Source organism: Porites lutea, chromosome 5, assembly GCF_958299795.1.
Source record: "Porites lutea chromosome 5, jaPorLute2.1, whole genome shotgun sequence".
Classification (NCBI taxonomy): Eukaryota; Metazoa; Cnidaria; class Anthozoa; order Scleractinia; family Poritidae; genus Porites; species Porites lutea.
In genome coordinates this window covers 13,855,436-13,870,385 of record NC_133205.1, presented here as the reverse complement: position 1 = coordinate 13,870,385, position 14,950 = coordinate 13,855,436, and the positions used below count along the sequence as shown (strand labels likewise).

The 14,950-nt window shown below is 37.6% G+C and overlaps 1 protein-coding gene across 1 annotated transcript; it reads left to right on the top strand.

Annotated features, from left to right (window-relative positions):
* The first annotated feature begins 721 nt into the window (after positions 1 to 721).
* Positions 722 to 11,142, top strand: LOC140938609 (methyl-CpG-binding domain protein 2-like). Its single transcript, XM_073388107.1, has 2 exons — positions 722 to 908; positions 10,287 to 11,142. Exons 1-2 carry the CDS (start codon positions 793 to 795, stop codon positions 10,966 to 10,968), a joined length of 798 nt encoding a protein of 265 aa, XP_073244208.1. The 5' UTR covers positions 722 to 792; the 3' UTR covers positions 10,969 to 11,142.
* Positions 11,143 to 14,950: the final 3,808 nt, after the last annotated feature.

Below are 14,950 nucleotides of genomic sequence, written 5' to 3'. Positions count from 1 at the left end.
CACAGATTGAGAAACACGTGGTCATCTCTGGGAGAAGTAATTTGCCACAAAAAAAGTTCAACAGTCCTTTCCGAACCAAAGTTTGGATCCCCCGCCCCCCATCCCAATAAAAAATTCCTGGATCCGCCCCTAATAAAAAAAACCGAGCCAAAAAAAAAGCATCTCCTGTAAATAAAGAGCTTCCTCAGTCCCAGGCTGTTTTATCCCTTTATGCTGCTTGTTTATGTTAACATCTTAATCATGAGGAGATATGCAGCCAGTAAGCTTTTGAAGAAAAAAGTGCAAGGACAAACTGAGAAAATTGTCCAGAAGTGTTGACAGAAGTTGTCCGTAGAAATTTATTCTCTTTTCGACGACTTTTAGGTTGGTCTTGTAAAAAATGAGGGTCACCAATCGTAAGTTGTATGCAAATTCATTAGAAAATCTAATGACTGGATTTGGGGAAAGACCAAATAACCTCGAAATTCTTGGTTATCTATCATCCATGTTGCCATAGCAACGTCTCAAATCTCACTTTTATCCTAATAAATGCCATACATTTTACCTGTGCCAGTTTGAGCTTTAGACCAGCGAGGAGTTTTAGATAACTTTAAAATGATTGGTAACGATCCACAACCTTGAAACTGTGTCCAGCCACCTTAAAAACGCTAACTCTCCGTAACGAGAAAGACTAGGAATCAGTCAGTTCCATATATGGCCATGACACCATTGGAATCCGCCATTTTGTTTAGGTAGCGAACCTGAACTCGTGGCCTCGGTAAGTTCGGTTGAAAAACAGCCAATATTGATAAGATGGACGAAAAACCGATACGAATGGAATGTCCTAGCCTTCCCAATGGCTGGCAGCGTGAAATTGTGATGAGAAAGTCTGGATTATCTGCCGGAAGAAGCGACGTTTATTATTACAGGTATGGTTTTATGATCGATTTTACAACCCTCTAAATGGTATCAAGCTAGGCTGGATCGTTTTCCTTTAAATTCTGATTCAGATTGTTTGGTTTTATTTGTCTTTTTCGTTGTTGTTGGAAATCTTCATGCCTTCTGAATTGTCGATGTTTCGCATTTTTTGGTCTCGTTAACTTTGAGGGACTTTTCGGCGGTTACTCAATCTACTAAGGGACTTTCCATTGTTTGAATAGTAGTATCCAGGACGCGTTTGTTCGCTTAATGATCACCGGGATTATTTTAATCCCACGTTATTTGTAGGAGAAAGAGACTTTCCATTAGATGTGCCCAGTTAGTGCCCTTCTAAACAAGTTCCCACACATGTCAGGCTCATCTGTGATCTTGAGATTCCCCTTTTAAACATTATTTGCATAATTAACCAAAAAAAGTTGAAGGTACCTGTACGAAGTGTTTGATACCAGTGGGAGAAGCTACAGAATACAGGGCCATATCTTAAGGTCTTAAACAGAAGTGGCTCGAAGGGTTGCTAGTCATGACGAGTGTTTAAAGAACAAAAAGACGTAACACATGATAAAGTAAAAGACCGGTGTGCAACAAACATAGACAGCAATTTCACAACATTGTTGTGAAATGTTTTTACAGATTCCCTATCCCTAAAGTTTAAGTCTTCTAAAAGTCTATTTAGGGATAGGGAATCTGTTAGAGCATTTCACAACAATGTTTACCTTATTCACCTGCCAGTCTGCAAGTCTGCAAGTCTGCAGTCTGCATTTGTCGCACACCAGTAAAAGACAGACATAAAGAAAGACATACACCTATTTCAATTAAGGTTGCTTCTGAGAAGAATAATGCCTGATCCATGTTTCTTAGTCCGCGGTGCCTTATTGTAATTAGAAACTTTAAGATCCAACAACGCGACGGCGACAAGAACGTCGCTTAAAAAGTGAATTTGCGGTCTTTCAGTCTTAATAGTGATCCTACCCACTTACTTTGCAAATTGTAGGCGAACCCTCCTGAAGCTGAATTTCAAGGGACCATATTCAAGCTCAGAAAGAGAAATAAAATTTTGTTGTTGCTTGTTTACGTCCTCCAGAAAACGCAAATTAGGTGTTTTCACGTCATAGTCGTGCAAAAACGGGAAAGAAATGTACAAAAAAGTGTGATGCACGTGCCAAGTTGTTGTTTTGCTGATTAAACCTATAGTTTTTTTGACGTTCTCATTGTTGTCCTCGTCGTTGGATCTTAAAGTCCCTATATGTGCCCGCAACGAGCCTAGAAAGCAAACGCTGCAAACGCTTCTATGCTATGTCAGCAGAACGTTAAGACAATGTATTTCAAAATACTGAATCCTAGGCTTTTTAATTTAAGACAGTGATTTGAGGTAAGGTTTTTCTCTGTGGTAATATGCTGCAAATTTTCAACGAGTTTGCTTCGCTGGTGCACGTGGGAATTTTGGATAGAGTTTAAAAAAAATCAAATTCAAGGCGTTTGTCGAACAACAATAAATAACTTAACATTACGTGTTGATTTATTTTTGAGGCAATTTTTTAAAACTGAATAAGAAAAAGAATAGCGTTGATTTGCTTTATTAAAATAACCAGCATTCTGGCCCATGCAAAAACGCAGCTTAATCAGGTGGTAGAACCCTATTCATTTAATGTTGTTAGAAGAAGAGGCTTCTAATTGTTTACTTTGAGATTTTTAAAAATGAAATTTTTCAGCTTGCTCATGCTTCAGAATTTTAGCAGCCATTTGACTTGAAAGCTGTCTTGAACGCCTTTTCACAAATGGTCACCATTATTTCAATGAACGTGAACAAGATTAAACTTCCCGCTACAAAAGGGTTTATCATAGTACACTGCAGGCTATGAAACGTGGTTCACGGGAGCAACCTTAACGGGAATAGGTGTATACATATGAGTTTGGCAAGTTTTAAAGAACAAGTATATAGTTAGTGGCTCAATGGCTCATCAGTCGATGTGAGTGTCTCTGTCAAAGAATAAGAAAGGTATATAATTTAGTGGCTCAGCAGCTAAGCGGCTTGTCAGTCAAGGTTACTGTCTTACTCAAGAAAGGTATATGTTTTGATGGCTTGGTGGCTTATCAGTGACTGCCGAGCCACCAAGCCACCAGAACAAATATATACCAAGAAAATTTGCCCTGTATTCTGTAGTTATGCCCGCCACTGGAAAGGTGGTGTATTCTAGTGATTTGGCTGCATAGCAGGTAATCCATTTTACTGCAATTAATTTTTGTATAGAAACTGGGATACTTTTAAATCAAACTCTTGCATCAACTTAAGGCCCTTGAGATAGAAAATAAGTACCATGTAAGCATGAAATTTCACTGATTTGAAACCAGCATACCCAAATAGCTTTGACTATTGCTGCGAGTGTTGCAATAGTAACAACATTATCATATTATATCTGAGACCAGACAACCTTTCCATGGCCAAACAATTTTGATTATTATAACTGATACCAGACAACCTCTCCATGGCCAAACAATTTTGATAATCTAAAACTTGAGAAAAATTAAAATTCATGACATAATTATCATTGTGAAGTAGACAATGAGGAGAGGAATGTCTGTTACCCAGCAAAGAAGCTAACAAAATATGAAATGTGAGGCCGTTGAAAATTTTTAAGATTTTTGGAGGAACCAAGGACTCTTGTCTTTTTTAATAAGTGGCAGTCCCTAAGAAACATGTAACTACATGTACAATAAGTCCAAACCCTGTTTTTTTTCTCAATACATTAGGCAAATTGATTATTATCAAGAAATAAAAAATAAATTGTTTCTTTAATAATTTTACAAGCAAACAACAACAACAACTGTCAAAAAAGGAAAGAAGTACAAGAACACATAAAAAGTTCGTAACTCTGTAAAAATGTTTAGTTTCTTTTAATCTCTCAAAACAACTCAGGTGAAAAAGTAGTTGGATATGGCTAACACTGGGAAATGGATACTTCTCTTCAATTTTGAACTGGAAAACTTTCGCTGCAAATTCTTCTTTAAGTTGCAATCTCAGTGTCAGTGACATGATGGGGTTAGGGTAACGTACCAAGTGTTATGGTTTTAGGCTAGATAATAAACCAAGTTTTTGAAGATTGGTTTGAAAAGGGTATATCCAAAGTAAAGTACCTCCAAACAAGAAAAAACAAATTTGTGACTCTCAATGATTTTGCCCCCAAATATGATGTTATGTTATGCTTCATTAGGTTTATTTTTAACAACTAATGAATGAGGCTGATTATCTTATGAAGAATTATGGAGATTGAGGAGGGTGTTATCCTGTTATCCTGAGGCGGATAGCACCCTCCGAGATCTTCATAATTCTTCATATTTATACGAAAGCCGAATTCAATAATTGTTTTATTATTCATTCAAAATAATTCATAGTTTAAAAACATGGCTAAACATGCTTACCTCCATCGACCCATCGGTGTTAAGTTCATCTTCGATAGTGGACGTTTAGGGTTGTTCAGCTCCGCAAATATTCTCCAAATAGCAGATGTCCCCCTTCGAGTTGTCTTCTTGCTGTTCTTGCCATGTTTTTAGTTACTTTTTCGCCTAGTTCTTACTCTTGAAACGAGTGAAATGTCCACCATTTTTCAAGTTCAGAACGAAAACAACTCAACCTCGTCCCCAGGTCTTCTCTGTTAAGGGTGCATTAACCTGTAGAAGGCTGCATTTTTGACATCATTTTCTCGTTAAACACAAAATTCTTCCAAATTGGGTCATCAGTAACTAGTTATGGTGAATTATGCAGGTGCTTTTAGCCAATCAGAATTGGGGAAATATTTTGAATGAATAATAACAGCTGTTAAATCCCTTTGCAAAATTTTACCAAATCTGGCAGGTGAAGCAAGAGACTACAACTTTGAAACATTACATGTATGTGACAAAAATATTGTAAAACTGATCAGAGCCAAAAGTTTAACCTCATGTAACAGCCAAAGTAAATGCTTTCAGGACTGTTAATACTTAAGAGAGAAAAAAAGCTTAAATTGGGAACTTGCCTACATGTATCACATGGCACTTTGATGCCCAAGGAGCACAAGACTAATCAAGTTTTAGTTTTAACTTTTACATAGACTCTAACCAAATAACGATAACTTACTTAAAATTGGAAGAAAATGGCAACTTTACTTTTTGCTGCAATTCCTTAGAGACGTCAATAGTCATCTTTTTTTGGTCATACCATGTTACGTCCTCCTTTTGGAAAAGCATGACTGATTGCATGGCTCAAAGATTACAACTAACTGGTTGCATATGCGACTGGATTTTTGGTTGTGCACCTAAAAATTCATATGTAATCGCACTTGTGCACCACAAAACCCAAAGCACAGTGCGACTGACTTGCTTCCCACCATACTTACGTGCTCGAACTAAAAAGACGTTAAACAGTAGCTTCAAGCAAATTATGAAAGAAAAAGTAATGTAGAAATAGCACAACGAGGCTCTAAATAATAACTTACATTGTTTTTCTTTCATCCTGCTTTGAAGCTCCCTGGTATCCCCACCTTTACTTTTATCGTAAGTATAACACATAGAATGGATAACATATAGATCAATCTACAATATAACATAAAATTTTTGGCGATCGGAGTAAATGTCATGTGGTTATAATGCCACGCCCCTTTAAGGTCTGAGTCGAAAATCTGCTCAAGTTTGTGCTTTGGGAGTTGTCTATTGTTTCTAGTCTGTCATTATACCGCATTCTTGTTCAGCACGCGTGCAATGACCGCGCTTGGCTGACTTCCGAATATGATAATTTTGGTACAGTGAGACAGGCCATCGCGTGATACATAGAGGCTTAACTCACAATTTTTAATCAATTCTCGTGCTTCTTGTGCCTTTGCAAAAAAATCAAGAAGTGCTACACACTAAATCTACTTACTATTAAAAAAATATCATTTTTTCATAGGTTTAATGCAAGCCAATAATTAAACCACCTCGTGACGGGAATCCCTTCTATTTTCTTATACTAAATTATCATATCTCGGTGAGCATTCGGAAGTCAGCCAAGCGTGGTCATGGCACGTGTGCTGAACAAGAATGCTGTATAATGACAGACTAGAAACAATAGGCAACTCCCAAAGCACAAACTCAGCCAAAACGCTAAAAATCTTCAATGTTTACTCAAGTTTGGGCTTATAGAAAATAATGTCATAGTTTTTCAATGACTATAAAATTCAGAGTCCGGGTAGTTAGTTAATCAATTGTGGCCCTGAAAAAATTTGAAGGAAAAAAAACTACGAATTTTTAAGAAAATGCTTTTTTCGTGAGATTGACTCTTAAACGCTGACAAACGTCAACAAATAGCGAAAACTATAATTTCTAAATGTTTGCTTTGCTCGAAATCGCGCCCATTTACAAGGCCCTAAATTGTTTTGCTGACTTGCAAGGACCCATCTGTTATAAGGATGCCCAAAATACAGAGATCAATCTCATAGTTTATTAGATATAATCCGTGTAAAGTTTGCTTATCATTTTCGCATAAATTATGACCTAAATTTGGAAACCGCTGAATTTCTCGAATTGGGTCTTTGCGATTTTGGTGAAACTCTGTTCAGCGCAAGGCACTAATGCGCACTATGTGTAGCCGAGAGATTTTCACGAAAAAATGCTGGCAACAGCAGATTTTCGACTCAGACCTTAAAGGGGCGTGGCATTATAACCACGTGACATTTACTCCGATCGCCAAAAATTTTATGTTATATTGTAGATTGATCTATATGTTATCCATTCTATGTGTTAGATTTATGATAAAAGTAAAGGTGGGGATACCAGAGAGCTTCAAAGTAGGATGGTACCCCCTAAAAAAAACTGGGTCGAGTCACCTTAAGGGCCTTTTTTTCCATGTAAGAAAGTTTTTAAGCCATATCCCAGTTACATGTAAGTCATTGAGCATTTTTAAACAAATTCATCAAAGATTAATTTTCATTCTCATTTGACACACTCATTGTTGTCAGTTTTGAATTTTTTTTTGAAGTGTATGTTTTCTTTAGTCACAACTGTACTGTCAAAAAGAGAAATTAGTATTAAAAATCACAGAGGGTATTACTGCTTAGCAAATCGGCTGTGTTTTATCAATCACGGGACTGAAATAAAGGTAACAAACTGAATATGACATATAAACGTGGCACTATTAAGTTTTTTACTTTTTCTTTTGAAAAAGATGCTCCCAATATTATAAACTGTGCTCTACAATTTTCAGCTGTCTGCCTAAAATTTCGGCAGTGCACGTAAAAATTTACATCTGGTAGTACAAGTGTTGCCAAGCTCAAATTTAAACTCTGAGCCCTGGATTGACTTCAAAACTCTCTTCCAATAGTCTTCAAATACAACTTGTTTAACAAAACTGCATTTGGGCGTGAGGTCAGAATCTCATTCATCAAAATACTTGCTTCAGTTGTTAAAGTACTGTCTCCTGCTAGTACAGTTCCATATTTGGCAAGCAAGTAATTAACATACCATCTTCTATACATGTTCCTAACCATATAAAATCAAGATCTACAAACTTGGGCAACACCAAAAAATAGAACTTCCTTGCAGGTACTTTTTAATAGTTTTAACTTGTTTTTCCCTTCCCTTGACTGAAAAATACTGGAAATTTGTTTAATTTTTTGTACATTCATTATATGGAATTACATTTAATAAATAAATTAATTAATTAATTTCAAACAACAGGGTTGTTTATCTTATCAGCAGGAAATTTTTTAAAAAAGTTATTGGGTTAATGAACGGAAATTTTGTTATTCCATTTTCCATCACTATTGCTAAACAATATTGCTGTTTAAATTTTCTTAGTTTCCTAAACCTTCAGAAAGCGAAAATTGAACTTTTTTCATTTTCCCGAGAAAATGAAAATTAAGGATAGACATTGAATTTCAGTTTTCATTTTCTGTTGTTAACAAAACTCACAAAGAGATATTTTTGGAAATGTTAATGCATACTTTTGGTGCACGTTCATAAAGTTTTTAGGTACGTTTACCCCACCAACATGCAATTATTACTGATAAGCAAATTATACCCTTTTTACAGGAAACCCTTAGATTACAAACAACAAATCATATGAGCTAAACTTTTCTTTCATAATTATATGAGTGTCAGACATTATTGCCTGGGTTTGCGGTAAACCTAATTTTCCAAACAAATCTGTTCCTAAAATGAACACTTAAGAATGATGAGGTGTTATAACAGGGTGTGGAGGAGGGGTCCTGATCCCGCATTCCCGCTCTTTACTCACGAAAATCCCGCATTTCGCACTTTTTTTCATCGCTTTCCCGAAACCCGTTTTTTTGTGTTCAAAATATGTACGTTAATTAAAAAAACTAATTGATTGATATTTTGAATTTACGAGTGTTTTACGGCCATTGCAAAAAAGGGAAATAGCTTTTCATACCTCAGTTTGACCAACCGGAGGGGAAAAGGAGGAAGAAACGAAGAGGAGGAGAGAGGAGGGCGGGTTTCTTCCCCCCTTCTCTCTCAACCCCCACCCCCACGATGTTTTTTCTTGCTCCCTTTTCTTTGCGCTGCCCCCACAACTGAACGCCTGAAACGTGAAATTCTGGCGCTAGAGAACTCTTTGTGGCCTCAAGAAACGACACCAAAACTCTTGACTGTCTTATTCACAAGAGCAGAGCTAGGATCACTGTTCTGTTTGCAATATCTTAAGTTTAATGGATCAAAGTATCTCTTCAACTTATACAATAAATGTGAAGAGCTTGAGCAATTGAAGACATAAGCACTAGGTCATTAAAAACCATGTGTACTTTTCTGGCATCCGCTTGAAACTGTAAGTCTTTTATCCGCTCGTCCGTTGATTACTTGATAGTTTCGATTATGTAATCATTACCTACGTCACTCTTTTTCATAGCCAGGAGAACGCTCGCCTGTTCGACTTCGCATTTGCCGCTAGAACGTACGACTTCCCGAATTTCCGACAGACGGGCAAACAAAATCGCGCACCCCGTGCCCAAATTTTGGTGAATCCCGCTTCCCGGTAACAGTCAAATCCCGTTTCCCGTCAAGATATTTTTCGTTTTCCCGAATCCCGCTCCGTATTTTGTTCAAATCCCGGATCCCGAAAATACCCTTCCAGATCCTGTTTTAACAGTGATTAAATTTAACATTATATCGGAGAAGGCCTGGCGTTAGTGCTGGCACAGGTACAGCATAATATGACGTCTGAACTTGGAGGTGACTTAAGCAAGGTGTAGAGTCAGATAAAAACAAACAAAGAAGAGAAAGAAGACGAGACAAAACCCGGCGATGGTTCGAATTCATTAATTATTTCATTTGTAAAAACTTTGACAACTGCTTTAGCCGTTTTCGTTTGATATGGAACGGTGCATATTTTCCATCCTGGACCCATTTATCTTTTAGTTTAAGCAATTAAGTAAGTTGGTAAACAACAAATTCAGCAAATATAGATCTTTCCATAGGTACTCAAGTTTGCCAATTTTGTTTAAACCTGACAGAGTTAAACACAGAAAACCTAGTAACATTTTGAGGACAAGATTAACTTGATGTTTTGGACGGACGCAATCACCAGAATGACTTAGACACGGTATAATATCCACACCACAAAACAACAGCTAACCAACATAGTCTCCGCAACACCAAGAAACACCCCAAAAAGAGGAGTTGGTGAAAAACCAATGCGGTTTATCGACATTCGCTGGTGTTCGCCAAAGGGTTACTAGTCTCTCACCCAGCCGTTTTTGCCTCGTCACGCAACGCTCCTTCCCAACAAACGGCTGCTAGTTACATTCGAACCACATTCCTTTCCTTATTTTACTGTAAGTGGCGTAGTACATTCAGCGAACATAGAGATAAGACCATTCTTCGAGTGTTTTTTAACCGCCCACCTCAAAAAGTGGTCGCGGTCGTTTACGAGAGGATCTAATTAATTCGCCCCTGGAAATTTTGCCTTGCCTGCGTGGCAGGCGTTTGAAAGGGAAGGGAAAGGGAGTTTTAGGCAAGAGAGAAACGCGAGGGACGTTTCCCTCGCGCCCAAAACCCCCTTTCCCTTCTGTTTCAAACGCCTGCCACGCAGGCTAAATTTTGCCGAAAAACGCGTTTTGAAGCTAGTCGAGCGGTTTTCTGGTCACTGTCGTGCTATAAATAGCTATAACTTACCATAAAGCCTTTTACAGGTCTTACACTTGTGCGGTCTTCTGATCTATTAGCTTGCGAAGTTCGGGCATGCGCAGCAAGTGAACATGATCCTTGCAATACAATGAACAACCCAAGCGGTTGAAAACGTGAAAAATACTGATCAGGCTTCACTTTCACATGTATAATTATTCTGATTATTATCTGGTATTTTGTCCGTTTTCTTTAACTTGTAATGTTTTTTTCTTAAACAGTCCAGATGGAAAGAAAATTCGCTCCAAACCTCAGCTGGAAAAACATCTTCCAGACTTGGATCTGGGCAACTTTGATTTTCGAAGTGGTACTTATTGCCGACGAAGCAAACGTAAGCAAGGTGACAAGGATCAGAGTTTTTGGCGCGACTTAAATGGAGGCATCATCCCAGCTCCGGTGCGTCAATCCAACAAATCACTATCAACACAGAAAGTCACATATTATCCTCCGTCTATGGTGGTGGCAGGTCCAAAAGAGAAAAAGCGCAAACATGATAATGCAGTGAATACAAAAACTGACAAAGATAAACCAAAACAGCTGTTTTGGGAAAAAAGACTACAAGGGATCCAGGTTAGATCGATGGATGAAAACGTGATTAAATGCTTTCAATTGCCGAGCCAAATAAAGAGTGTTGGGCCCAGTATAAATCAGAAGAGTTTAATGCACTCGTTAGTGACAAATTTATACAACAAAGCAAGTGTCAAAGGGCAAGACAGGTCGGCAGTAGCCTTGGAGAAACATCCTGAGGTGTGGCTTAATGCTGAACTGCCTCTGTGCGCACCATTTGTTATTACGGAGGCAGATATTAAAAAACAAGAGGAAAAAGTATCCACATTGAGGAGACAGTTATCTGAGGCTCTTGTTGAATACGAACATTTGAAGAGAGACCTCCCGGTAAAGTAGGCGGAATGCATGTATGCAACATAAGTCGCTCAAGACAACTCTGCAATTATCTTTCTGAAATCTATTTTTCTAACACTTCTTGCCCTTTAATTTCATCGTATTGTTTGCATTATCAATAATGTATTTGTTTATGATTTTGGATTTTTATAATAAACTAGTGTTGGATGTTCTGTATTCTTTTAATTCTTTTCCTCTTATCGTTTCATATAAACTACATTTGCGAAGTGGTCCACTACTGTAACCGAAAGGCTGTGTAGTCAAAATTCCTTTAATAAGTTGTCTATGTTTATACCAGAGCCCCAGCCGTTCAAAAGGTGTATGACTTACTAAAACAGAACTACTAAGGCAAAGGGCCAACCTTTGCCAAGTGTTTACTTGTCCCTTATCCAAGGGTGACCGCCAAGTGGAGGTTGGACTGTTGTTGAAAAAATTCCCATAGTTTTCAAGAGAGGAAACAATTGACTAAGTTATTCCAAGCTCCATTACTATTCTCTCTTTTTCGGCGAATAACTCTGTTCGGTTGTTTCAGTCACTTGTGGCGCGGGTGTTAAACCATAGCCACTTCCCTTTAACATGCTTTAAAAGAGTGGCGAATGGACAAATCCGAGACTCGTCAGAACGGTATTGGACAACCCTGACAAAAAATCCAGAGTGACTGGTGACGAAGTGCAAGGGATCGTGGGAAGGAGAAAAATGAGCGGCGCCCGTTTTCTCCCTCCCGCCTTCCTTTGCGCCCAAATTTTCATCGAGAGGGAGACGTCTGAGTACGAAGTAGCTCTCGGTCGGTCCGTAACATCAGCGCCTGTATTAATGTTCGCCTATAAACCGCCAAGCAGCAAAGCCTGTTATCTCCATAAAAAGATACTTCAACAAAAGCACAGTGGTCAAGACGTCGATCACCGAGTTCAACTCCAAGGAAGGACGATCGGTTCCTGTTTCCCTCTATCCTTCTTTCAATTTCTAAGCACTTAACGACACAGCTTTAGCACATCGTTAGGCTAACTTAGGTTCAGTTCTTAAATAGGTCCTTATTTTCTGAGGGAGAAAAAAATTACATCGTAGCTAACAGAATTTAGCGGTATTCAGATTATTACTTATATCATTTACAAACCATCCTTTTATGTAAAAGCAAGCGATGATGAATCACTTGTTGGCTTCACACTAGAGCTTGTAAGCCGATAATCTAAGTGCACTTGGAATCTAGTTGGAGTGTGAAAGGGTAAAATGAACTCTCTTGAACATGGCAACGTTCGCAGTTCAAAGAAGCCGAAGTTCGCGGCCAAGTATAATATTCGGCACCGCACTTGAGAACACACTTCATGAACGTGCAAATGAATATGTTCTAAATTCCAGGTAAATTAACTTGCTACATTTCAAGAAAGTACGCATCGCCGGGAGTTTGAGAGCTCTATACGGCGATTTCTTTGCCCAAAACCAACTTGGTTTTTCGCTTGTTTCTTTATGTTATTGGTAGTCTTAACACTAGAGCCTAAATAAGCTAGGAAATATTTCAAGACAAGTACATTTTGAATTCTTCAAGTAAAAGAAAGCTTTACACACAACCTATCCTTTTTACTTTAGGTTTACTCAAGCCTCTTTTCCAACGCAACATAATTAAGATTGATTGACATGCTTGCCTTTCTCAAAGCTTAGAAACCGCAAGTCCGCTAAGTTGGTTTTAAGGATGGTTTTCAAGTCACTTGAAACTTTCTTGAATCGCTCCAACTTTCCGACTTAAATGAAATGCAAAGAAAAGGAAAGTTACTTGAGATTTTACTTAGGCCTACACAGACGCATTTTTGGTTAAGTAAAACTTAGCAGCTCTTAAGTCTTACTTAACAGCCCAGTGTAAAGACAACCATTGCCAAGTACTCGTTAATTAATAACGAAGTACCTAATCATTTCTTGTTCGGTTAAAACTCTTTAAGTTAAAATGAAAGCCAAAATTGATATGAAAACACAGAAATCTTTTGGTTTTAGTGGCTTGCAATCGTCAATATTTGTGATATGTGTGACTGATTAAATTGTGAAAGATAACTGAGAGCTTCTACTTCAAATAAGAAGTGTGAAGCCCAGTTTTGTACCGAGGGACTTAAAATTTTTAAGTGCACTTGAATCAAGTATTTACTTGAAACTAAAGATGTCAACAATTCTCTTTTGGTAAAAGTGACTGTAATAAGAACATGTTTAAGTTACCTTGGGAAAATGCAGGTTCTTACTTGCGCAGATTTTTACTGTATTCTTATTTTTGTTTTACGTCAGATTGATAAGGTATCACGTTTTATTTGTTTTTGTTTTGTTTTTCCAATGAATGCCTCATGAGAGAACACATGGACGTATGTTTGCGAGTGCTAAAGGAAAGCAAAAAAAGTAGCGAGGTTCGACAGGTGCAGTGTCAGGAACAGTGTATTTATCATATCCCATGTTACCTTTTGGGATTGTTGCGTGCACATTTTTTCCGACAACCTTTCAGGGGCACCAACGAGAATATAGTTCAAAACCACTTAAACATAGCATTGTTAAACGTATTTTAGTATTTAAACGGTAGATATAGGCATATTTTTATCTCCTAAAAATTTTTCATCTGTTCGGATTTCCTAGCTGAAAGTCTAGTCATCCGAAAATTATAGGGATCAAAACTTACCTTTCGGAAAATTCCAGCCAGAAAAAAGGCTCCCGAAAATTCTAGGTGACCTTTTTAGGGTAAAAATCCCTTTAAAATAGGCAATTATACCATTTTTTAGATGTTCGAAAATCCTAGGAGAGGCAGGCAAGCAAGAAATTTTACAACAAATGTTTCGAAAATTCTAGATCTCAAATCGTCTTCCGAACAGATATTTTCCGAAAATTGTCGTTGGGTGCCCCTGACCTTTCTCGAAATAGCTGTATCATCACATTGATCATCATCATCATGATTAGCACTTTTTTAAAAAGCTTGACCGGGGGGCCCGAGAGGGCCAAATGATATTGTTAGAGTTCTCTGGGCGCTTACTTTTTACTGACAAGGAAGCTAAAAGGTAAAAAAAATTATCAACATTCGCATAACAATTCTTGCCCGTTTTGTAGTGCAACTTAAACAAATAAAAATAGCACAGTATCGGGACGACTAGGCAGGGGCACCCAACGACAATTTTCGGAAGAATATCTGTTCGGAAGACGATTCGAGATCTAGAATTTTCGAAACATTTGTTGTAAAATTTCTTGCTTTCCTGCCTCTCCTAAGATTTTTCGAACATCTAAAAAATGGTATAATTGTATATTTTTGACGGATTTTTACCCTAAAAAGGTCACCTAGAATTTTCGGGAGCCTTTTTTCTGGCTGAAATTTTCGAAAAGGTAAGTTTTGATCCCTATTATTTTCGGATCACTAGACTTTCAGCTAGGAAATCCGAACAGATGAAAAAGTTTTAGGGGATAAAAATATGCCTATGTCTACCGTTTAAATACTAAAATACGTTTAACAATGCTATGTTTAAGTGGTTTTGAACTATATGTGCCCCTGACTAGGGTGAAGCTTGAAGCTTTATTTAATCTCGGGTTTGATGAGGTTGGTTAGACCTCTAGCAAAAAATATGCTAATAAGTCGAGGAAAAAAAAAATGAAAACAAAACAAATAAATAAAATAACAGAGAAAGAAAGGGAAATCCAAAAACTTATTTACAGTATAAAGCCTTAAATTACGTGACATAACTTGCCCAATTACTTAATAGAACATAGATATTATATAGAATTAGCTAGAACCTTAGCTGTCGGACTGCTTTTTTCAAAGCTGACAATGTGCTTAGGGTTCTTAAGGTATCAGAAATCTTGTTCTAAGTATAAATAGCCGCCAAGTACTTTACTGAGTTCTTCCCATAACGAGTCGTATTAGGTTTCGGTACTTGCAGCTTTTAAACACCTGTCAAGTTTTTGATGTTGTCTCTTACCTAAATAGGTCTCTCAGATATTCAGGTGGATAATTGTTAATTGTCTTAAATACAAT

Excerpts from the sequence above, each read along its gene's own strand:
- LOC140938609 (XM_073388107.1), top strand. The coding sequence starts at position 793 with ATGGACGAAAAACCGATACGAATGGAATGTCCTAGCCTTCCCAATGGC. Across the intron at positions 909-10,286 it reads AGCGACGTTTATTATTACAG|TCCAGATGGAAAGAAAATTC; the intron begins GTATGGTTTTAT and ends TTTCTTAAACAG.